At 42.7% G+C, this 24556-nt stretch overlaps 2 protein-coding genes across 2 annotated transcripts; one reads left to right on the top strand and one right to left on the bottom strand.

The window, feature by feature from the left end:
- Positions 1-1524: 1524 nt before the first annotated feature.
- Positions 1525-5467, top strand: LOC115142947 (acidic mammalian chitinase-like). Its single transcript, XM_029682839.2, has 11 exons — positions 1525-1600; positions 2003-2032; positions 2181-2382; positions 2767-2823; positions 2908-3073; positions 3318-3442; positions 3618-3741; positions 3901-4086; positions 4297-4419; positions 4744-4882; positions 5040-5467. Exons 1-11 carry the CDS (start codon positions 1561-1563, stop codon positions 5321-5323), a joined length of 1476 nt encoding a protein of 491 aa, XP_029538699.1. The 5' UTR covers positions 1525-1560; the 3' UTR covers positions 5324-5467.
- Positions 5468-16473: 11006 nt separating this feature from the next.
- Positions 16474-20318, bottom strand: LOC135559518 (acidic mammalian chitinase-like). Its single transcript, XM_065001743.1, has 11 exons — positions 20240-20318; positions 19791-19820; positions 19441-19642; positions 19000-19056; positions 18750-18915; positions 18409-18533; positions 18135-18258; positions 17807-17992; positions 17536-17658; positions 17075-17210; positions 16474-16912 (listed from the first exon to the last, which is right to left on the bottom strand). The coding sequence occupies exons 1-11, from the start codon at positions 20277-20279 to the stop codon at positions 16647-16649; spliced, it is 1455 nt and encodes a 484-aa protein (XP_064857815.1). The 5' UTR covers positions 20280-20318; the 3' UTR covers positions 16474-16646.
- Positions 20319-24556: the final 4238 nt, after the last annotated feature.

The raw sequence follows: 24556 nt of genomic DNA, 5'->3' as shown, positions 1-24556 counted from the left end.
ATCGTAAATGTTTAGCAACACCTCCGCCTTTCCGGGATGCACGGGGGATATGGTCACTAGTGTAACCAGGAGGTGAGGCCTCATTTAACACAGTAAATTCATCAGGTTCAAGCCATGTTTCAGTCAGGCCAATCACATCAAGATTATGATCAGTGATTAGTTCATTGACTATAACTGCCTTTGAAGTGAGGGATCTAACATTAAGTAGCCCTATTTTGAGATGTGAGGTATCATGATCTCTTTCAATAATGTCAGGAATGGAGGAGGTCTTTATTCTAGTGAGATTGCTAAGGCGAACACCGCCGTGTTTAGTTTTGCCCAGCCTAGGTCGAGGCACAGACACGGTCTCAATGGGGATAGCTGAGCTGACTACACTGACTGTGCTAGTGGCACACTCCACTAAGCTAGCAGGCTGGCTAACAGCTTGCTGCCTGGCCTGCACCCTATTTCATTGTGGAGCTAGAGGAGTTAGATCCCTGTCTATGTTCGTAGATACGATGAGAGCACCCCTCCAGCTAGGATGGAGTCCGTCACTCCCCAGCAGGTCAGGCTTGGTCCTGTTTGTGGGTGAGTCCCAGAAAGAGGGCCAATTCTCTATAATTTATATCTTTTGGGAGGGGCAGAAAACAGTTTTCAACCAGCGATTGAGTTGTGAGAATCTGCTGTGGAGCTCATCACTCCCCCTAACTGGGAGGGGGCCAGAGACAATTACTCGATGCTGACACATCTTTCTAGCTGATTTACACGCTGAAGCTATGTTGCGCTTGGTGACCTCTGACTGTTTCATCCTAACATCGTTGGTGCCGACGTGGATAACAATATCTCTCACTTCCCCCCAACCTTCAGTCCACTGCTAGTACAACTGAAACAAAAGATAGATCAATTAATTATGGGGACATCTCAACCTTGAGCTTGACTTGGTAGAATGGTCACCATATTCTTTACATCTATCCCATTTCAAGGTCAATCTCAATCAAATGATAATGTATTGGTCACATACACATAGTTCGCATATGTTATTGTTAGTGTAGCAAAATGCTTCTATTTCTGACAGTGCAGCAATATCTAACAAGTTATCTAACAATTCCACAACAACTACCTAATACACATACATCTAAGTAAAGGATTGGAATAAGAATATATACATATAAAAATATATAGAGGAAAAATAAGCAATCTCCACAAGTATATAGGGGGTTTGGTGGTAGGAGAAAGGTGCTAGCTAGGGTGCAGGGGCTAGTTGTAGGGGCTGTACTGAAGAGGCTAAGGGATGACTAATGCACCCATCTCTATTGTTTCACCAAATGATCAATTTCAGTGTCAGTTTCACCAAATGATTACAACCCAAAACAGACTTGCTTTTTTAATCGTCAGCTTATCATGTCTTAAAACAAGGACATATGAAGTTTATCAGTGTTTTTGTTAAGGCAGTGGAAACCCTTGTTCAAACAAGTGACTGAGGCTGATTGAGTTTTGCTGCGGAATGGGAATGTCCTAGAGTTATGAGTGAGATAGGAGTGGTCGTTGAGAGTATAAAAGGGTTCAGCAGCCCATGGAGCAATGTACAGAGCAACCATGGGCAAACTACTCATCTGCGTTGGTAAGTGGAATTTATTTTGGCTTATTTAGCTTATAACTGTACTATTGCTCTTTATTTCAAACATGTTATTTACATTTTTATTGTAATTAAAATTAGCAACATTCAGAGTCTATGCTCTATGCTAAGGCTTTGGCTCCCTGTGGAGAGAATTGGCTACTGACGAATGTCCTCTAGCTATGCATTTTGTCTATGCTACTGTGTTCAATGTCTGTTTCTAAGGACTGATGTTTCCAGCACCATGACCCATCTATATTCATGTCTGAGGGGAAGAACTGCACTTTATATCATGATCATTACAGTTCAGTTCTTAATGTAACATAAAATCTCTCCCTTTGTCTTTCTCCTTTCTTTACTTCTGTCTCTCTCGCTTTCTCTCACCATTCTCCTTTTCTCCCTCTCTAGGACTAGCTCTCCTGCTGCATGCACAGCTAGGTAAGTTTTAAGTACATTTAATTTATATTTAGCCAGTAGCTAGGTAAGTAGCCAATCAGAGAACAATAACTCAACTTACAGAGCATGACAACCATCACTCTAAAACGGCCAAACTCCAAACTCTAACATTACTACTACCCTTCCATAGGATCCTCCTACATCCTATCCTGTTATTTCACTAACTGGGGCCAGTACCGGCCAGGAGCAGGCAAGTATTTCCCCACCAACGTGGACCCCTGTCTCTGTGACCATCTGATCTATGCCTTTGCCGGCATGGCCAACAACGAAATCAAGACCTATGAATGGGACGATGAGAAACTCTACGGACAGTTCCAGGCACTCAAGAACCAGTGAGAGAGAGACACACACATGCACAAACACTCACACACAAACACACACTCAAGCAGGCATGCACACATGCACATACGCATGCATGCATGCAGGCACGCACACACATAGACAAATGCAGGCAAACACTTTCTCATTCAGGCATGTACACACCACAGGAGGTTCTTGGCACCTTAAGTGTGGAGGACAGGCTCGTGGTAAGGGCTGGAGCAGAATTATTGGAATGGTATCAAATATGTGAAACACATTGTTTCTATGTGTTTGATGCCATTCCATTTCCACCATCCCAGACATTTTTATGAGCTTTCTTCCCCTCAGCAGCCTCCCGTGGTACACACATGCACGCCTAAGCCAGTAATAACCCTAAGTCTTGTATTTGGTAACAGGAACAGCAACCTGAAGACTCTGCTGGCCATTGGAGGATGGAATTTTGGCACTCAGCCGTAAGTGGAGATGCATATAAACATGCAAGTGCACACACACATTTACACACACACCCTGTGTCTGAGCTGTGTGTGTGTACCCAGGTTCACAGCAATGGTGTCCAGTGCAGCCAACCGCCAGACATTCATCAGCAGCGTTATCAAGTTCCTGAGGCAGTACCAGTTTGACGGCCTGGACATTGACTGGGAGTATCCTGGATCCAGAGGCTCTCCACCCGCAGACAAGGCCAGATTCACCACCTTGCTGCAGGTTAGACTCAAACACCCACACCCACACCCACACACACACACACACACACACACACACACACACACACACACAAATGAACAAACACATGAATAAACACCCACACACGCAGATTAACAATGACACATACAGACACACACACACGCACAAAATAGCTCATGCACACACAAATGAACACACAGACAAGAATGAATGCTTGAACACCCTCATGAACACAAACATCCCTCTGTGCACTGTCTCCCTCTAGGAGCTGATGGCTGCCTTTGAGGCTGAAGGAAAGAACACCAACCGTCCTCGTCTGATGCTGACTGCAGCTGTTTCTGCCGGAAAGGGAACCATCGACTCCGGATACCAGATCGCGGAGATTGGATCGTCAGTACATACACACTGGATCTCATTCATATATTAGTTCTTAGGAAAGATTTGTACATTAAAACATGCATGATCTATCAAATACTTCTTGGCATATTGGAAACTCTTTCTCTCCTTTCTCTTTCTCTCTCTCTTTCTCTCCCTCTCTCTCTCTCTCTCTCTCTCTCTCTCTCAGGGTGTTGGACTATCTGCATGTGATGACCTATGACTTTCATGGATCTTGGGAACACAACACTGGAGAAAACAGCCCTCTCTACAGAGGACCAGCTGATCAGGGAGATTACATCTACTTCGATGTGGTGAGTCTCTCTCTCCGTGCCCATCTCTTCCTCTCTCTCATCCTCGGCTCATCTATATCTTCCTGCCTATTTAGTTTTGAGCTGAGAGGGAATTCCACAATTCTTAATAATTATTCTCTCTCCAGTGTTCTCACTACCACATACTGTGTGTGTTCTCAGGACTATGCTATGAAGTACTGGAAGAGCAGTGGTGCCCCCGCTGAGAAGCTCCTGGTTGGATTCCCCACCTACGGCCACACCTTCCAGCTGGCCAGTGGCTCTAACACTGGAGTGGGCGCCCCCGCCAATGGCCCCGGCCCGGCCGGACCATTCACCAGACAGTCTGGCTTCCTGGCCTACTACGAGGTAATTGACACAGGATTAAGATAGGTCCGAAATTACACCCTATTCCAATCCCTACACAGTGCACTACTTGTGTGCTCTTGTCAAAGGTATTGTCCTGGGGAACAGGGTGTCATTTTGGACACAAACCCTGTGTATGTTTTTGAGTGATTACATCTGCAGCTTCCTGAATCATGCAACTTCCAACCCTAACGTGTGTTTGTGTGTCATTAGATCTGCACCTTACTGAAGCAGGGAGCTACCCAGGCCTGGGACTCTGCCCAGATGGTGCCCTACGCCTACACCCAGCAGAACATCTGGGTTGGATATGACAACGTCAAGAGTTTCCAGGACAAGGTCTGTGTTTGTGGGGGTGTTTGTCTGTTGGAGGAAAGATATAACGAGGGGGTAATGGCGTAGCATCCTACTCTGTTACAATAATCCTTATAATATATGGAATTAAACAGTAGCTGTTATCTTCCTGATTTACAGTAGTGAGTGCATACATTTTGTTATAGGTGACCCCAGCGAGAATCGAATCCCCCATCCTGTCATTGAAAGCTCCATTCCCTACCAACTGAGCAACATAGGGCAATTGATGAAGTTCTATCACCTATACATATTTATCCAATTTCACCCTGTCAAGTAAACCCTCCTCTCCCCTCTCTGTCTCCCTTACAGATCGAGTGGCTGAAGAAAACTGGCTTCGGGGGAGCCATGGTGTGGAGTCTGGATCTGGATGACTTCTCTGGAACCTTCTGTGGACAAGGCAGATACCCACTGATCAACACCCTCAAGTCTGGACTGGGAACCGGAGCCGGTGAGTGACACAGACACATGCATGCCTGCATGCACACACAAACATTCAACAGCAATCCTCTCTATCACTCTCTCAAATAGTAGTAGAAATGTAGTTGAAATTATCTCAAATTATCTCAACCCCCTTCCCCCACTCCTATGTCCTCCATCTCTCCCAGGTTGTGCCGCCCGTACGGTCCCCATCGCCCCAGTGACCCCTACCCAGCACCCACTCAACCCCCCACAGCCCGGTGGTCAAGGTGGCAGCAGCAGCGGTGGCAGCAGTGGCGGTGGCAGTAGTAGCAGCGGATCTGGCTTCTGCGCCGGGAAGGCTGACGGAATATACCCTGACCCCACCAATTCCAACCACTTCTACAATTGTAGCCAGGGCAAGACCTACGACCAGCAGTGTGCTGCCGGCCTGGTGTTCGACGCCAGCTGCAAGTGCTGCAACTGGGCCTAAGAAACCAGAATTCCCCTTATTAATGAAGGAGCTGGGTCTAAAAGTTATGTGGTTGTTAGGGCCACTGTTGTCATGTCCTATTCTAACATCAGCTCCACTTAACATGTCAAATCCACTCTAATAAACTCCCAACATATGAATGCATCCTGCTGTCTCAGGAATTTTACTTATTCCGCTCTGTGTGGGTTTGAGGTCAACTTCACTGCACTTTGAGCAGAATCACCTTGTATCCCACATAGCTAGTCATTATCTGAACACGATTAGCAATTCTGCTCCTCGCCGTTCTCAAACTGATTCCCTCAAACACCGTCAAGACCTGCAAGAGAGACAGACTGGCAAGAGAGGTCTGGGAGAAGTGGGTGGAGTGTACTGCCGGTCATGGTTATGTGTCTACCTGTCCCTTCAAGAGACCTAGCTCATAGTTGAAGTGAGTACTCTGGTGGTCCTTAACTTCATTAGGGTAGGGGACACTATTTTCACCTCCGGATGAAAAGCGTGCCCAAAGTAAACAGCCTGCTACTCAGACCCAGAAGCTGGGATATGCATATAATTGGTAGATGTGGGTAGAAAACACTCTAATATTTCTAAAACTGTTCAAATGATGACTGTGAGTATAACAGAACTGATTTGGCAGGTGAAAACCTGAGAAAGATCCATCCAGAAAGTGGGATTATTTTATGTTTGTAGTTTTCTATTCAATGCCATTACAGTATGCATTGACTTAGGACTCAAATTGCACTTCCTATGGCTTCCACTAGATGTCAACAGTCTTTAGAAATGGTTTCAGGCTTGTATTCTGAAAAATTAGCAAGTAAGACCACTCTGAATGAGTGGACCATTCAGAGTCCCAGAGATTTTTCATGCTTGAGACCGGGAGCGCGCGTTTCTTATATACCTTTTATTTTGATTGTCCGGTTGAAATTGTATAGATTATTTAGGCTAAAAACAACCTGAGGATCAGATCAGAGGCAGTAGGGATGACCAGGGATGTTCTATTGATAAGTGCGTGAATTGGAACATTTTCCTGTCAACATGTAGAAAGTAAATGTATGGAGTAAAAAGTACATTATTTTCTTTAGCAGTGTAGAGAAGTAAAAGTAAAAAGTTGGCAAAAGTACTTTACACCACTGTGTAATGGTGAATGAATCACACATTGTTAAATGTGATACAGTACCTGCAAGCTCTCTGTGTTTACATCAGTCTCTGTCCAATCACCAAATATATAGAGGGAGAGAGGTTACAAGAGAAAAGGTGGGTGGACTAGGTGGAGGTTCAGAGCTCCTGTAGCTTATCAACCAGCTAGTTAAGGGTTTCCCCAAAAAATTTGGCCCACGACCCCATTTCGATATCTGAAAAATCTTGCGATCCCAACCATGAGAAAACAATTATGCAATTAACAGCAAATGTTTGCTTTTATGTTTGGTGCTATGGCAGTTAATTGAAAAACATTCTAACAGTATTTCTGATTGTCTTCTCAACTCACTATTGCATACTTTTAATGTGGGTTATTATGTGCAAATTAGTCTGACATTATGTATCTTATCTCACCACCACTAATGAGATGGCTGTGCTTGATGCATGACACGTCAGAGCTTCTCAAAGTCAGGAGGCGTGGTTGACAGTGTGCACCCAATCTCTGCTGTCACTTCCAACCTGGATCAATATTTGGTTTCAATGCAGACGAGAGCACTGATGGTGCTTTCAAGAAAACTGGGAAATCAGAAAAATATGAGGAAAAATATTCAGATTCAGAAATCTGAGATTTCATAGTTCCCAGTTGTTTTGAACACGGCATTAATGCTCAGAGAGAGACGGCAGGAGCCACTGCATGATCACAATCAAACGGATTGGGAAGTAGGCGCCAAAGTGCTCTTCCAAGCGTTGGAGGTGATTAGCCATAACTTGTGTGGGACACGTACTGATGCTGTTCTCTGTTGGAAACATGCACAGGCATGTTCGCTTTTGAAAGACTCTCTCTCCAATGAGAATAGTTTCCTCTGATTCGGTCAGTCATCTGTAGACTGTTTTTGTATTTCCCCTGCATGCTTGCATTCAGTTAGTTCAGTTTCCCAAATATGTATGTTACATAAGCAAGGAGGAATATATCTTTTTTTATTACACAGAAAGTCAACCAAGTCTGTTTTTTTTACATTCTGAATGACAACAGTTCCTCTCTTACTGTAAAAAAATCTTTCCAACACTCCCCCTCGATAACCACCAAGCTTCGGTTTCAAATCTAGCATTGTCTTGGTCAAAAAATAAAACATAATCAAATTAAAATCACTACTCTGAAAAACTCCACAAAGAACTTATTGTACCCATATGGTCATAGGAAAATAGACTTAAGGCAGCCTACCCTTAGTCAAAGGCAACACCCTCTCCTTCACATTGGTCCAAATTACAAATATTGCGAAGAACTATAAACTTCATAATTATCAATTTCACAAATGACCTTGAAATCAGTATTATAAATGACCTTAAATTCAATATCCAAATGGCTTTCCAATGAGGGTGATCAAATCACAATAGAAAGTCATGACAGAGGTCATACAAACCCTTCAAACAAGCGTTTCTTACTATATTAGACAAATTAAAGAAAAACAGTCAAACATTCCCTACATGTTGTATCCCAGGTTCCCAGAACATTACTTTATCAGAGAATTCACGTGTTTAAAATTAAAAACTCAGAAGGAAAAAAATGTCTAAACATTCCATGTGTGTGCGTGCCCCTTTAAGATATCTTGGCACTAAGACAAATGGAAAATTCACCAAACCCAAAGGAAATAAAACACACAAATCAAACATAGTATTTAAAAACACCAACAAATAGTCATAACAAATGTGTTGTGTGTGGGTATTTGCAAACCCTAAGGTAAAAAAATATATTAAATTGCAAGGCCTTTTCAATTTGGTAGTTTACGGCCTCAATCTCACTCACTCTCCCCAAGATTAAAGCCCCAGGAAACATTTCAAAGAGAGACAATGAAACCCCCATTTTCCCAGAATAAAAACACAGAACACTTCGTCAGCATTCATTATACTACACCGATTCAGAATCCCAAAAGTTTTAACTACAAACAAAACCTAATAATAATGATAATTCCACTGTACTCCCTCAAATCATTAGTTTTATTCTACATCAATGTATATCTATTCTTAATTGAACATGCGCTACCCTTAGATACAATTATCCTGGTATTGTTACTATATAAATGTCATGTTTTTTCCTCTATCGCAAATGTAGTACATTTCTCAGCTTAAAGAATCAGTGATATTTAATCCCAGGCATTTAATAAAAATGTAGACGTGTTCTCCTATGTCTCATTAAACATACAGTGGGGAGAACAAGTATTTGATACACTGACGAATTTGGCAGGTTTTCCTACTTACAAAGCATGTAGTGGTCTGTATTTTTTTATCATAGGTACACTTCAACTTCAACAAAAATCCAGAAAATCACATTGTATGATTTTTAGGTAATTAATTTGTGCATGACATAAGTATTTGATCACCTACCAACCAGTAAGAATTCCAGCTCTCACAGACCTGTTCGTTTTTCTTTAAGAAGCCCTCCTGTTCTCCACTCATTACCTGTATTAACTGCACCTTTTTGAACTTGTTACCTGTATAAAAGACACTTGTCCACACACTCAAACAGACTCCAACCTCTCCACAATGGCCAAGACCAGAGAGCTGTGTAAGGACATCAGGGATAAAATTGTAGACCTGCACAAGGCTGGGATGGGCTACAGGACAATAGGCAAGCAGCTTGGTGTGAAGGCAACAACTGTTGGCTCAATTATTAGAAAATGGAGTTCAAGATGACATTCAAGTTCAAGATGACGGTCAATCACCCTCGGTCTGGGGCTCCATGCAAGATCTCACCTCGTGGGACATCAATGATCATGAGGAAGGTGAGGGATCAGCCCAGAACTACACGGCAGGACCTGGTCAATTACCTGAAAACCATTAGTAACACACTACGCTGTCGTGGATTAAAATCCTGCAGCACACACAAGGTCCCCCTGCTCAAGCCAGCGCATGTCCAGGCCCGTCTGAAGTTTGCCAATGACAATCTGGATGATCCAGAGGAGGAATGGGAGAAGGTCATGTGGTCTGATGAGACAAAAAGTGCTTTTTGGTCTAAACTCCACTCGTCGTGTTTTGAGGAAGAAGAAGGATGAGTACAACCCCAAGAACACCATCCCAACCGTGAAACATGGAGGTGGAAACATAATTCTTTGGGGATGCTTTTCTGCAAAGGGGACAGGACGACTGCACCGTATTGAGGGGAGGATGGATGGGGCCATGTATCGTGAGATCTTTGCCAACAACCTCCTTCCCTCAGTAAGAGCATTGAAGATGGGTTGTGGCTGGGTCTTCCAGCATGACAACGACCCGAAACACACAGCCAGGGCAACTAAGGAGTGGCTCCTCCTTAGCATCTCAAGGTCCTGGAGTGGCCTAGCCAGTCTCCAGACCTGAACCCAATATAAAATATTTGGAGGGAGCTGAAAGTCCGTATTGCCCAGCGACAGCCCCGAAACCTGAAGGATCTGGAGAAGGTCTGTATGGAGGAGTGGGCCCAAATCCCTGCTGCAGTGTGTGCAAACCTGGTCAAGAACTACAAGAAACATATGATCTCTGTAATTGCAAACAAAGGTTTCTGTACCAAATATTAAGTTCTGCTTTTCTGATGTATCAAATACTTATGTCATGCAATAAAATGCAAATGAATAACTCAAAAATCATACAATGATTTTTTGGATTTTTGTTTGAGATTCCGTCTCTCACAGTTGATAAGAAATTACAGATCTCTACATGCTTTGTAGAGTAGGAACACCTGCAAAAGTAAAAGCAGGAAAACCTGCAAAAGTAAAAGCAGGAAAACCTGCAAAAGTAAAAGCAGGAAAACCTGTAAAATTGTCAGTGTATCAAATACTTGTTCTCCCCACTGTACATACTTTAGGTGACTTCCATCTGTCCCGGAAGAAAGAATCCTATTCAAACACATCAGATAATACAATGTTTAATTCAGTGACATCAACACCTAAACAAACCTGATGTTTTGTCACGGTCGTCCTCCTCTTCATCTGAAGAGGAGAGGCGAGAAGGATCGGAGGACCAAAATGCGGCGTGGTATGTGTTCATCATGAATTCTAATAAAGAAAACACTGAACACAAACAATATACAAAAACAATAAACGAAATAACAACTGTGAAGCTAATGAGAACTGTGCTGAAACAAGCAATCAACATAGACAATCACCCACAAACAAACAGTTCAACCCAGGCTACCTAAGTATGATTCTCAATCAGAGACAACTAATGACACCTGCCTCTGATTGAGAACCATACTAGGCCGAAACATAGAAATCCCCAAATCATAGAAAATCAAACAGACTGCCCATCCCAACTCACGCCCTGACCATGCTAAATAAGGAATACAAAACAAAGGAAATAAAGGACAGAACGTGACATGTTTAACAAATCCATAACCTTTAAAAAGTTGGTGCTGTCTCATCAGCGTAAGAGTCAAAACTAACTTTTTTCCACTCATAGATACAATATTTGCTTCTTAAAAAACACTGCCTGCATGTTCCTCACAAAGAAAACAACTGATGCCACTGAGACAGATGTCTATATATCAGGGGAAAAGCTCCAGATGGTATCCGATTTTAAGTACCATGGCATCATATTTGATTCCAACCTCTCTTTTAAAAAGCAAATTAAAAAGGTAACTCAAATAACCAAATTCAACCTAGCTCATTTCCAAAACATATGAAATTGTTTGACTACAGAGGTAACAAAACTGTACTTCAAATCTATGATACTCCCTCACTTAACATACTACCTGACTAGTTTGGCCCAAGCTTGCTTTACAACATTAAAACCAATTCAGTCTGTCTGCAAACAGGCTCTCAAAGTGCTTGATAGGAAGCCCAATAGCTATAATCACTGTTACATTCTCGGAAGGCATGAGCTCCTGAGTTGAAAAAATCTTGTGCAATACACTGATGCATGTCTTGTATTCAAGATATTAAATGTCCAGGCTCCCCCTCCACTCAGTAATGACCGGACATTGTTCCACATAATGGAAACAGATTATAATGTTAGAATACATTAAACTTCCTGCTCAAATTCACTGGTGTTACCTAAACAATAAAACTAAGCAACAATCATCAGAAACGTATCACAACACTATTCCTTATTCACACCTGAATCCCCTACAGCCCAACATAGCCCAGCGTGCACAACCAACTCACCTATTCTTACGAGTAGGCAAAAATATAACCCCTACTCAAATATGGTGCTGCCTACCTCTATCGTAAGATTGAAACCAAACTTTTACAACTTTCCCTTCTCTTTTGGCTTCACACTTATGAAATGTCCAAGACTTTAAAAGATAACATGTAAAGCACCAAATGTATAAAATATGTCAGTCAACCCTTTTGTATTAAAAACACATTTCGGTGGGCACAACTCTATCGCAATTACCTCTCCGCTATTATTAAATTCATTCGATTTAGGTAACTTTCTCTTCTTTGATTCAGTTATTTAAATATGACCTGATTCTTCTCAATATGTTATTTCAGCAGATCATTTAGGCAACAGACAACGTATTACATCAAAAGCGCATAGCTATTTATTTTGGATGAATTAGTCTTTCAATGTAATACTAAACAAGCTATTAACCAAGAGTGAAAACAAAAAGTGGTGTTTAACAATAATTGATAAATACACTAAATGGGTAGAAGCGTTTCCTACATCCTCAGCAGATGCAGAAACAGTGGCTAGAGCATTATGTCAAGAGATAATCCCGCGATTCGGATTACCAGAAACTATTTATAGCGACAATGGTTCCCACTTTTCTAATCAAGTAATTGATAATATATGTCAGAAACTGAATATAAACATGAAAAAACATTGTTCATTTCATCCCAAGAGCGCTGGTTTGATCGAACGCATGAAATCATCGGTTAAGAGCAGACTAAGGAAAACACACCTAAATACTGGAATGAATTGGGTCAAATGCTTGCCTATAGTGTTAATGACTATTAGGATAACTCCTGATAGGGAGGGACTGTCTCCATTTGAGAAGGTTTTTGGTAGACCCTATAGGATGCCACAATTAGGACGATTGGAACAAGCAGATATAGTAACAGAAAGTAATATGATAGAACACATGAGAAGGTTGTTCATTAACCAAAAACGTATGTCAAATGTTTTATGCCCAGCAGGAGAACTACAGAAGGAGGTGGCACATAAGATAAAGCCAGGAGACTGGATCTGGGTCCTATCACAAAAAAGGAAGGACTGGAAACAACCACGGTGGGAGGGACCGTTCCAAGTACTCCTGGTGACTGCCTTCACGGTGAGAATAGCCGAAAAAGCGACCTGGGTCCATATCACGCATTGTAAGAGGGTAAGACACACTCCACTGTCGAACAAACACAGGGGTAGGAGAGGAACCGCTACCTCTAGGGTACGGGGGTCAAACTCCTACTGAAGATTTCCTAACCTGACATTTCCCCGCTGTGAGCGTTCATAGAAGTGTGGTGATGGCTTGGTCTCTTGCTGATGATATGTTTTCAGCTGATGATATGTTTTCAGGAAAGGGAGAGTGGGATTGGGTAAGGATGTTTCATCTGAATTTTATGTTGATCAAATGGGGTCATTCACTCCTTGGCAGTCTAGGACCATGGGTCTCTATGGGAAATATTTGTGTAAATCACCATGTAATTCATGGAGTCAGGTCATAGCTAATATTGAAGGACATGGCTACATGAATCCAAACACCCGATTTGGGACCAGATGGAGTTTAGTGAGAGTTGGTGTTTCGGACTGTCTTCCCGAGCGAAATAAGTATTGTATAAAGGTACGAATAAACATCAAAGCAGTAAACACCCAGGATCTTGGTTTATGGTATATCGGCTTCGACCAGTTCTCAACTGATACCATGGTGCCGTTCCAGGTGGTGGAGTTTAGAGGGGGTAGAGAGGATATGGTCCGGCAGAGTTCGACTAATATCTCCAAAACAACGGACATTCTTAGTGAAATCTTCCAGGGTGAAGGACCAGTGCGAATAGTCCAGACAAAAGACCTTACGGAAGTTATAGAGGTGGAAACCGGGTATAGAGATTCCAACTTATGGATGGAATGGATACAGTATACAGCCAGGTCAGTAGCTACAGAATAATGTTATGTCTGCGCTACTGCTAAACCTCGCTTGAACACTATCCGTTTTCCACTTAATGGAATGAATTCACCTAAGGGAATGACCTGTATGTTGAGATTGTTTATGAAGACGGGAATGCCAGATAATGACAGCTGCATTGATTTGCACTATTTATATCCGCAGGCACCCCTTTAAATCAAAGCTTCCTCCCTTTACAGTATCCAAAGGAGATTATTACTGTTTGGCCGGGTACAGTACTCATGGAAAATATGTGGGAGAAGTTAGTACTTGTAATAGAACAGAGAATGTTACCACTAATAAGACCATGTCGGATTTGAGAGGTTGGTTAAACTCTGAAGATTTCAGTAAAGTAAGGTGGGCCAGGGCTGACATCTGGTGGTTGTGTGGGGGAACAATTCTATGGCCAGTCTTACCCACAGATTGGGTGGGGTCATGTGCATTAGTGCATTTGGGGATGCCTTTCACACTCATTCAACACCAGGACATGAAGTTATCTAAACGGGAAAAGAGAAGCACTCCATCTGGGTCATTTGATGACAACGTATATATTGATAACATTGGGGTTCCACGGGGAGTGCCAGATGAGTTCAAAGCAAGGAATCAGATCTTGGCTGGCCTTGAATCAAGCATTTTTTGGTGGTCCACTCTCAATAAAAATGTGGAGTGGATCAATTATATCTATTATAATCAGCAACATTTTATTAATTATACTAGAGATGCTGTTAAAGGATTGGCAGAACAAACTGAGGCAACTAGTCTGATGGCTTGGCAGAATAGGATCGCATTAGATATGTTGTTGGCTGAAAACAGAGGAGTTGGTGTGCTTTTCGGGAACTTGTGTTGTACGTATATCCCAAATAATACAGCACCGGATGGCTCAGTGACAAAAGCCTTAGCTGGTTTAACCACCCTGGCTAATGAAATGGCAGTAAACTCTGGGGTGGATACTACTTTGACTACTTGGTTTGATGATATTTTTGGAAAATGGAAAAATGTTATGATAACGGGGTTGTGGGCTACATTTACTTGTCTGATTGTTTTGGCTTTTGTGCAGTTGTTGTCTAATACCCTGTGTACGAGGCCTTGTTTCCAGAACTCTGGAGAAAATGATGACTCAGCAGATGGTGAGATATGGGCAGATTCCAAGTTCTGACCCGTGGGATGTGGAATGTGGATCTACTGAACAAGGGGATGAATCCGGATCTTTCATCATTGGGGAATTTATGTTTGATGAGACTATTTTTGAGATGAAGGGGAATTAGATTGTACTTTGTTTCAAGGATTAGACTGTTTTTTGAATGAAGATTGTAATGAAAATCCTGATAAGAAGAGTTATAATTCTGATGTAGGTTTAAAAACAGTTGGTGTTAAGGTTAGATTTGATTAATGATGCGTGAAGTCTGATAAACATTTATAATAATGTTGGTTATGTGTCTATTCATATGATAATCTGATAAACATTTATAATAATGTTGGTTATAAATCTATTCATATGATAATCTGATAAACCTTTATAATAAGGTTAATTATAAGTCTATTCGTATGATAAATCTGATAAACCTTTATAATAAGGTTAGTTATACGTTTATTCATGTTTTTATTTTTTATGTTTGATAAAACTAGATGTAGATTTGAATGTATAATATTTAATCAAAGGGAGGATTTGTTGGAGGAAATTATAGTTGAAATTATTAATTATGTATACATTTAAATTAGAACCATTCATTTTAATACTATTATGTTGTGGTATGAAATGTATGGGTTTTTGGTTAAACTAGGACTGAAAATGTAGGTAAAACTAATGAATTGTCTGTACCTTGCGGGTTTAAGGGAGAAGGAGGGTATATCTCTTTAGACAGATAAGAATGTTCTTTGATGTTCCATTAGTGGAGAAGAGTATATCTTTTAGACAGATTGGAATGTTTGCTTTATGAGGGGAGTAGGAGACAATCTCCAGACCTGAAGACACTGCGCTATTGTGTGGATCAATTCAGTGTCAGGATGGCTCTAGGTCACCCGCAACCGACCAATGATAGTAGGTGTCTTTGAGTCGACTAACTCTCAGATCATCCTCCACTGACTCGGCCCTGTTTACGCCTCCAAGGTGCGCCCCTCATACAGGAATACATACTCGGAGCCTACGTAACAGAGGCTTTTCTAAAAACTCGACTTCAAGTGTGGTTTGCTCACCTCTTTCTTTAAAAAAACTAAGTTTGAGATGTGGTATCCACTCCTATCCGCCACAGGAGTCGCTGGTGCGTGATGAAACAAGGACATCCCTACTGACCAAGCCCTCCCTAACCCGGACAACGCTAGGCCAATTGTGCGTCGCCCCACGGACCTCCCGGTCGCGACAGAGCCTGGGCGCGAACCCAGGGACACTGATGGCACAGCTGGCGCTGCAGTACAGCGCCCTTAACCACTGCGCCACACGGGAGGCGTATGTGTGTATTTTATACCAAGGTGTGATCATTAGAATTTACAATTATGAATGCTTCATTTCACTTTGAACCTTGGTCTTGTCTGTTTTACAATTTTGAAAATCACAGATTTCCCATTAAGTTGAAGTACTTTTCTATTTACTGTTGTCTATATGTTGTTTATGTCAGTGCCTTAACTTTAAATGTCATGGTAATGATGAGTCAGTCTAAGCTCTGTGTGATTTTATACCGTGTCTGTAAGCCTGGTAAAGTTTGATTGCAACAAAGGACTTTTACTGCGATTCTCTGTGGTGGAATGAATTGTATGAAACTAAACTGACAAGGGAATAAGTGAGGGAATCAGTTGAGAAGGCAAGGAGCAGAATTGCTTATCTTGTTCAGATAATGACTAGCTATGTAGGATCCAAGGTGATTTGTAGATTACTGATTTTTTGCAGTCAAAGTACAATGAAGTTTAATAACTAAAACCCACACAGTGTGGATGAAGTAAAGTGACAGAGACAGCAGGATGAATTTATATGGTGGATGTTTATTGGAGTGGATTTTAAATGTTAAGTGGAGCTGATGTTAGAATGGGCCATGACAACAGTGGACCTAACAACCACAAAACCTTTAGACCCAGCTCCTTCATGACATACGAGAGGGGGAAGGAAACATTAATAGGGGGGAACAGTGTTTTTTTTTAGGCCCAGTTGCAGCACTTGCAGCTGATGTCGAACACCAGACCGGCAGCACAGTGCTGGTCGTAGGTCTTGCCCTGGTTACAATTGTAGAAGCTGTTCTTATTGGTGGGGTCAGGGTACATGCCGTCAGCCTTGCCGGCGCAGAAGCCAGATCCCCCACTGCTACTGCCACTGCTGCCCCCTTGACCTCCAGGCTGTGGGGGGTTGAGTGGTTGCTGGGCAGGTGTCACTGGGGCAATGGGGCCCGTACGGGCGGCACAACCTGGGAGACATGGAGGAAATAGGAGTTGGGGGAATGTAGAAGAGAAAGGGGGGTTGAAATCTTTTCAACTACTATTTGAACCCAGGTCTGGTTGAGATAGTGAGAGAGGGTTGTTGTTGAACGTTTGTGTGTACAAGCAGGCTTGTGTTTGTGTCTGTCTCACAGCTCCGGTTCCCAGTCCAGACTTGAGGGTGTTGATCAGTGGGTATCTGCCCTGTCCACAGAAGGTTCCAGAGAAGTCATCCAGATCCAGAGTCCACACCATGGCTCCTCCGAAGCCAGTTTTCTTCAGCCACTCGATCTGTAGGGGAGAAAGAGAGGGGAGAGGAGGGTTTACTTAACGGGGTGAAATTGGATAAATATGTATAGGTGATAGAACTTCATCAATTGCCCTATGTTGCTTAGTTGGTAGGGAATGGATCTTTCAATGACAGGATGGTGGATTCGAATTCTCGCTGGGGTCACCTATAACAAAATGTATGCACTCACTACTGTAAATCAGGAAGATAAAAGCTACTGTTAAATTCCATATATTATAAGGATTATTGTAACAGAGTAGGATGATACGCCAGTACCCCCTAGTTAAATCTTTTCTCCAACAGACAAACACCCCCACAAACACAGACCTTGTCCTGGAAACTCTTGACGTTGTCATATCCAACCCAGATGTTCTGCTGGGTGTAGGCGTAGGGCACCATCTGGGCAGAGTCCCAGGCCTGGGTAGCACCCTGCTTCAGTAAGGTGCAGATCTAATGACACACACATACACGTTAGGGTTGGAAGTTGCATGATTCAGGAAGCTGCAGATGTAATCACTCAAAAACATACACGGGGTTTGCGTCCAAGGGATTGGAATAGGGTGTAATTTCGGACCTATCTTAATCCTGTGTCAATTACCTCGTAGTAGGCCAGGAAGCCAGACTGTCTGGTGAATGGTCCGGCCGGGCCGGGGCCAGTGGCGGGAGCGCCCACTCCAGTGTTAGAGCCACTGGCCAGCTGGAAGGTGTGGCCGTAGGTGGGGAATCCAACCAGGAGCTTCTCAGCGGGGGCACCACTGCTCTTCCAGTACTTCATAGCATAGTCCTGAGAACACACACAGTATGTGGTAGTGAGAATTTTTAAGAAATGTGCTACTCCCTCTCAGCTCAAAACTAAATAGGCAGGAAGAGATAGGTGAGCATAGGAAGAGAGAGAGAAAGAGATGGGTACAGAGAGAGAGACTCACCACATCGGAGTAGATGGCATCTCCCTGATCAGCTGGTCCTCTGTACAGAGGGCTGTTTTCTCCAGTGTTGTGTTCCCAAGATCCATGAAAGTCATAGGTCATCACATGCAGGTAGTCCAACACGCTGAGAGGGAGAGAGAGAGAGAGGGAGAGAAAGAGAGAGAGAAAGAGTTTCCAATATGCCAAGAAGTATTTGATAGATCATGCATGTTTTAATGTACACAGTTTTCCTAAGAACTAATATATGAATGAGACCCAGTGTGTATGTACTGACGATCCAATCTCGGCGATCTGGTATCCGGTGTCGATGGTTCCCTTTCCGGCAGCCACAGCTGCAGTCAGCATCAGACGAGGACGGTTGGTGTTCTTTCCTTCAGCCTCAAAGGCAGCCATCAGCTCCTAGAGGGAGAGAGCGCACAGAGGGATGTGTGTGTTAATTTGGGAGTTCAGGTGTTCATTCCTGTCTGTGTGTTCATTTGTGTATGCATGAGCTATATTGTGTGTGTATGTGTGTGTGTCTGTATGTGTGATTGTTAATCTGCGTGTGTGTGTGTTTATTCATGTTTGTTCATTTATGTGTGTGTGTGTGTATGTATATGGGTGTTTGAGTCTAACCTGCAGCAAGGTGGTGAATCTGGCCTTGTCTGTGGGTGGGGAGCCTCTGGTTCCGGGATACTCCCAGTCAATGTCCAGGCCGTCAAACTGGTAGTGTCTCAGGAACTTGATTACGCTCCTGATGAACGTCTGGCGGTTGGCTGCACTGGACACCATTGCTGTGAACCTGGGTACACACACACAGCTCAGACACAGGGTGTGTGTGTAAATGTGTGTGTGCACTTGCATGTTTATATGCATCTCCACTTACGGCTGACTGCCAAATTTCCATCCTCCAATGGCCAGCAGAGTCTTCAGGTTGCTGTTCCTGTTACCAAATACAAGACTTAGGGTTATTACTGGCTTAGGTGTGCATGTGTGCACCACGGGAGGCTGCTGAGGGGAAGAAAGCTCATAAAAATGTCTGGGATGGCGGAAATGGAATGGCATCAAACACATAGAAACAATGTGTTTCACATATTTGATACCATTCCACTAATTCTGCTCCAGCTCTTACCACGAGCCCGTCCTCCACACTTAAGGTGCCACAAACCTCCTGTGGTGTGTACATGCCTGAATGAGAAAGTGTTTGCCTGCATTTGTCTGTGTGTGTGCGTGCCTGCATGCATGCATGCGTATGTGCATGTGTGCATGCCTGCTTGAGTGTGTGTTTGTGTGTGAGTGTTTGTGCATGTGTGTGTCTCTCTCTCACTGGTTCTTGAGTGCCTGGAACTGTCCGTAGAGCTTCTCATCGTCCCATTCGTAGGTCTTGATCTCGTTGTTGGCCATGCCGGCAAAGGCATAGATCAGATGGTCACAGAGACAGGGGTCCACGTTGGTGGGGAAATACTTGCCTGCTCCTGGCCGGTACTGGCCCCAGTTAGTGAAATAACAGGATAGGATGTAGGAGGATCCTATGGAAGGGTAGTAGTAATGTTAGAGTTTGGAGTTTGGCCGTTTTAGAGTCAGGGTTGGCATGTTCTGTAAATCGAGTTATTGTTCTCTGATTGGCTACTTACCTTGATGCTGGCTACATGTAAATGAAATGAACTTTAAACGTACCTAGCTGTGCATGCAGCAGGAGAGCCAGTCCTAGAGAGAGAGAAAAGGAGAACAGTGTGAGAGAAAGCGAGAGAAATAAAGAAGGGAGGAAGAGAAAGGCAGAGGTTTTGTGTCATATTAAACTTTTTTTCAAGTCAACATGATTCAGAACTGTAATGATAATGATATAAAGTGCAGTTCTTCCCCTCTGACATGAATATAGGTGGGTCATGGTGCTGTCAACCTCAGTCCTTAGAAACAGAATTTGACCACATTAGCATAGACAAAATGCATAACTAGAGGACATTCGTCAGTGGCCAATTCTCTCCACAGGGAGCCAAAGCCTTAGCATAGAGCATAGACTCTGAATGTTGCTAATTGTCATTACAATGAAAATGTAAATAACATGTTTGAAATAAAGAACAATAGTACAGTTCTAAGCTAAATAAGCCAAAATAAATTCCACTTACCAACGCAGATGAGTAGTTTGCCCATGGTTGCTCTGTACATTGCTCCATGGGCTGCTGAATCCTTTTATACTCTCAACGACCACTCCTTTCTCACTCATAACTCTTGGACTTTCCCATTCCGCAGCAAACCTCAATCAGCCTCAGTCACTTGTTTGAACAAGGGTTTCCACTGCCTTAACAAAAACACTGATTAACTTCATATGTCCTTGTTTTAAGACATGATAAGCTGACGATAAAAAAAAGCAGTCTGTTTTCGGTGAAATTGACAACCATAAAGATGGGTCCGTTAGCCACCCCTTAGCCTCTTCAGTATAGCCTCTAGGACTAGCCCCTGCACCCTAGCTAGCACCTTTCTCCCACCACCAAACCCCCTATATAATTGTGGAGATTGACCTTGAAATGGGATGGATGTACAGAATCTGGTGACCATTCTACCAACTCAAGCTCAAGGTTGAGATGTCCCCATAATTAATTTATCTATCTTATGTTTCAGTTCTTCTAGCAGTGAGTTGAAGGTTGGGGGGAAGTGCCTAGGGGATAGGAATAAAAGGTGTGACTTGAGGGTAAGGGGCAAGGGGGCTATTTAAAATTAAGCATCAGGCTTAACACCTAGCTTCAAGTAGCTCAGTCACAAAAATCAGAAAAACAATCCAATTAATTGTTCACCTTTGATGATCTTCGGATGTTTTCACTCACGAGACTCCCAGTTACACAATAAATGTTCCTTTTGTTCCGTAAATATTATTTTTATATCCAAAATACCTCCGTTAGTTTGGCATGTTATGTTCAGAAATCCACAGGAAAGAGCGGTCATGACAATGCTGACAAATTCCAAATAGTTTCCGTAATGTCCACAGAAACATGTCAAACGTTTTTAGAATCAATCCTCAGGTTGTTTTTAAAATATATAATCGATAATATATAAAGCAAAACTGTATTTTTCATTAGGAGAGGGAAAGGCAATGGCTGCCCAAACTCTGTTGCGCGAGCAAAACTCATCCGAACACCTGAAGCAATGTTATCTTTCTGGCTAATTTTTCAAAATAAAAGCCTGAAACTATGTCTGAAGACTGTTGACACCTTGAGGAAGCGATAGGGAAAGGAATCTGGTTGATATCCCTTTAAATGGAGCAAAGGCAGGCTATGGAACATGGAGTTTTCTAAATAGAAGCCACTTCCTGGTTTGATTTTCCTCAGGGTTTCGCCTGCAATATCAGTTCTGTTATACTCACAGACAATACTAATAATAATATGCATATTTTAGCAACTGAGACTGAGGAGCTGGCCGTATACTCTGGGCACCTTTTCATCCAAGCTACTCAATACTTCCCATGCAGCCATAAGAAGTTAACCAATTCAATTAAAATACTCTGTCTGCTACTAAGAATTTGTAAGGTTCTTATTAAAATGAAACAGACAGAGGCGCAGCTACAACTGTCAGGAATGTTTATTTAGAGAGCTCTCCCCATCATTTCCGGTACATTGGTCTATATACCTCACATTTCGTCATAAATGTCCCTCCTCCTCTCAGATACAATGGCAACATAGTTCACAATCTTCTCCTACTCAAAAATAGTCTGCCACCTGTTAAACAATCTACTACAAGCCCAAGGTCTCTCCCCTCCCTGGGTGGGGACAGAATGTCCTGTAAGGAACACAGTATTCCTGCCTGTCTGACGATAGCTCCATTTTGTTTCTCACTTACACCCTGCTTACATACTAAAAAGGAACAGAAACTCCTTGTTCTAATTCTTGAATAACACTACACCCATTGCATTTAGTTTTATGATTCTAAATAAGTTTCATACAATCATACAGTGACAGGGTAGTATTCTGTTAGTTATGGTTCTTCGTTAAAGTGTCTAAGTGTTATGGGATATAATTGAGTCATTATTCATAAAAAAATCCCATAACACTTTTAAACACTTTCAGAACGAGGTCCTTCTTCCAATAGGGCATCACCAAGTACCGTGCTCCACACAGAATCCACAGTCACCCTGGCCCCTCACCCCTGCAGACAACACCAATCCCCACTGTGATCAATTCAGTGTCAGGATGGCTCTAGGTCACCAGCAACCAACCAATGATAGGTGTCTTTGAGTCGACTAACTCTCAGATCATCCTCCACTGACTCGGCCCTGCTTATGCCTCCAAGGTGCCCCCCCTCACACAGGAATACACACTCGGAGCCTACGTAACAGAGGCTTTTCTAAAAACTCGACTTCAAATGTGGTTTGCTCACCTCTTTCTTTTAAAAAAACTGTTTGAGATGTGGTATCCACTCGGCTCGCTGTCTCTCAGATCAAAGGTGGGTCCATCTGCTTCGTTCCCAAAGTGTGGTTTCCCTGAGATCCCAAGTTTGAGGGAACCCTCGTGCACGATTTGCCCAGATCATCGGGAGCAGTCACCAAGTGAAGATTCGGGTCCCATCTGGGTCGTCAAATGTGGTGGTTAATTTCTGTCTTATCAAATGAGGAGAGACAAACATAACACACGAGTCAGAGTTATACTTAAACTACATATTTAATAATAAGAGCTTTGCGATAGCAATGACTTTCAATGATTCGCCATTTTCTAATGATCCGTTGAGAGTGATAAAACAAAAGTACAAAGATCTTTTATAGCCAAGATACACCCCTCTCAAACTACATGACGAACAACAGATACATAGAATGGTCACAAGGTTAAGATTTGTATGAAAGATATCTATAATACATAGCAGACAGCAACTGCTGTGTCAAGAGTTTTCATTGTATAGACCAGTGTCTGGTCATCCTACTCCAAACTGGAACCATCTCACCCTGGTACGGTATAGCACAAAAACATTACCTTATGTTCTCTGGAATGCTCTTTAGGTTTTATCACCCAAAGACATCTTAAATCTCCTCAGTCAGTGTTATCTCATAGAGGTCCATTCTCAGTAGAACACACACACAATAGTTAACAGAATACTCTATTCTGTCAAATAATACAACCATTATAATGCAATACAAGCATTATAACATAATCTTGCAATTTCCATGACAAGTTACGCTGAGTACATGATTTTATCGGTTTTGCCTCTCTGAACGCTAAATTCCCCCGCCCTCCCTTCGGCAAATCCAACCACGACACCATCTTGCTCCAACTGTCTTATAGGCAGAAGCTCAAACAGGATGTACCAGTGACTAGAATCATTCAACGCTGGTCTGAACAATCGGAATCCACGCTTCAAGATTGCTTTGATCACACGGACTGGGATATGTTCCGGTTAGCCTCAGAGAATAACATCAACCTATACACTGACTCGGTGAGTGAATTTAAAAGGAAGTGCATTGGAGATGTTGTACCCACTTTGACGATTCAAATTTACCCTAACCAGAAACTGTGGATGATGGCGGCATTCGCACAAGACTGAAAACACGACCAACCGCATTTAACCATGGAAAGAGGTCTGGGAATATGGCTGAATATAAACAGTGTAGATATTCCCTCCGCAAGGCAATCAACCAAGCGAAATGCTGGTACAGGGACAAAGTGGAGTTGCAATTCAACGGCTCAGACATGAGACATATGTGGCAGGGTCTACAGGAAATCAAAAACCACAAAAAGAAAACCAGCCACGTCACGGATACCGATGTCATGCTTCCAGAAAAACTTAGCACTTTCATTGCCCGCTTTGAGGATAATACAGTGTCACTGTTGCGTCCTGCTAACAAGAACTACACCCCCCCCCCTCTCCTTCTCCGTATCCGTTGAGAATAAAACATTTAAACGTGTTAACCCTCGCAAGGCTCATGGCCTTGATGGGATCCCTAGCCATGTCCTCAGAGAATACGCAGACCAGCTGGCTGGTGTGTTTAAGGACATATTCAATCGCTCCCTATCCCAGTCTGCTGTCCCCACATGCTTCAAGATGGCCACCATTGTTCTTGTACCCAAGAAGGCAAAGTAATTGACCTAAATGACTACTGCACCGTAGCACTCACCTCTTTTATCATGAAGTGCTTTGAGAGACTAGTCAAGGATCATATCATCTCCACCTTGCCGGCCACCTGTTAGGAATTTTATGAATAATGACTAAACAATATCCCCATTTTAAATAGAACTGTTTATTATATCTGATTAACAATATGAATTCATAAGTGAGGGATTGTGGAGCATGAAACAGGGGCTAATTAAATAAATACCATTCCTGCCAGGTTGGAGAAGACTGGACTTGTGGGTTTTTAAGTAAGCAGAAAGGGTCGTTAACCTATGGTTGAACCGACTCAACTTAGCTCTGGGATGTTTAGATATTCCGTTTGTGTTTTCTTAGGTTTTCCATTAGCTGGATCT

This window comes from Oncorhynchus nerka, linkage group LG15 (genome assembly GCF_034236695.1).
Source record: "Oncorhynchus nerka isolate Pitt River linkage group LG15, Oner_Uvic_2.0, whole genome shotgun sequence".
Taxonomy (NCBI): Eukaryota; Metazoa; Chordata; class Actinopteri; order Salmoniformes; family Salmonidae; genus Oncorhynchus; species Oncorhynchus nerka.
The sequence above is the reverse complement of the archived record's forward strand: the minus strand, read 5'-3'. Positions and strand labels throughout refer to the sequence as shown.